The sequence below is a fragment of the Buceros rhinoceros genome, unplaced genomic scaffold (genome assembly GCF_000710305.1).
Source record: "Buceros rhinoceros silvestris isolate BGI_N320 unplaced genomic scaffold, ASM71030v1 scaffold33024, whole genome shotgun sequence".
Taxonomy (NCBI): Eukaryota; Metazoa; Chordata; class Aves; order Bucerotiformes; family Bucerotidae; genus Buceros; species Buceros rhinoceros.
Window position 1 is genome coordinate 1 of NW_010410522.1, and position 1,092 is coordinate 1,092.

A 1,092-nucleotide genomic window follows, 5' to 3' on the forward strand; every position below is an offset into this window, starting at 1 on the left:
TGTCCCATTCCCAGCCCCTTTGGGATTGTGGTGGGGGACCCAGCCCTCCCCGGGGGCCCCGCTACTACTCACCGTCAGAGCAGACACGTGCATTCCAGACCAAATGGCCATCTCTGTCTCCTGGCACACCTGCGACCCGCTGAGCCCCAGGCAGGTGATGCCGTGGGGCTTGTGGGGGTCCTGACTGTCTCTCCCCACAGTTTGGGGCCATCCGGGTGAGATGCCTCTTCACCCCCTGCCACACCTCGGGCCACATGTGCTACTTCATGTGGGAGGATGGCTCCCCCGATGCTCCTGCTCTCTTCTCAGGTACCCCACCCTGCTGGAGTGCACCCTGGGGTACTGGGGGGACGAGGGGACCTCCCACCCACCACCTGGGAAGGGGGCCAGGGTCCCCTCTGTGCCCACACCCCTCTCCCCACAGGTGACACACTGTTCGTGGGAGGCTGCGGGAGGTTCTTTGAGGGGACAGCGGAGCAGATGTACACCAACCTGACCCAAATCCTGGGGGCTTTGCCGAAGGAGACGGTGAGTGCCCCGTGACTCAGCCCCAGCCTGGGGAGGGACCCCAGAGTCAGGAGGGGGCTGCAGGCTCGGGAGGTGGCACCTATCCCCGGGGCTGGGGCTGCAGCAGCACCGGGACAGGTCAAACCTGGCACCGGCACACGTGTGACACTGACTGCTTCCTGCTGGTGTTGCAGAAGGTGTTTTGCGGCCACGAATGCACGGTCCGAAACCTCAAGTTTGCCTTGAAAGTGGAACCAGAGAATGAAATAGTGAAGAAGAAGCTCGCGTGGGCCAAAGTAGGTGGCTGTGTCCCTGCCGGGGAGGGGGTGGAGGGGAGTGCTGGTACGTTTTTGGACATCTGTGGTTCCTCGGCAGCAGCGAGATGACGAGGACCTGCCCACGGTGCCCTCCACGCTGCAGGAGGAGTTCCTCTACAACCCCTTCCTGCGGGTCACGTAAGCAGCACTGGGGCCTTGCGGGTGCGACGGGCTCCACTGTGGGTCAGCCCCGAACCCAGCCGGGGGTGGGCTGGCTGCTCCTGCCCCCAGCATCTGGTCCCCCTTTCCCTCTTCACTTGGTGCTTCT

General features: G+C 64.0%; 1 protein-coding gene across 1 annotated transcript in view; it reads left to right on the top strand.

The window, feature by feature from the left end:
* Positions 1-200: 200 nt before the first annotated feature.
* Positions 201-1,092, top strand: part of LOC104493048 (hydroxyacylglutathione hydrolase-like protein) — a gene marked incomplete at its 5' end in the record, with an annotated part of 1,419 nt that continues 527 nt past the window's right edge. The window contains 4 exons of the mRNA XM_010135662.1: positions 201-309; positions 425-528; positions 702-803; positions 883-962. Of these exons, the coding sequence (XP_010133964.1) occupies positions 201-309; positions 425-528; positions 702-803; positions 883-962 (395 nt within the window). The remainder of the gene's footprint in view (positions 310-424; positions 529-701; positions 804-882; positions 963-1,092) is intronic.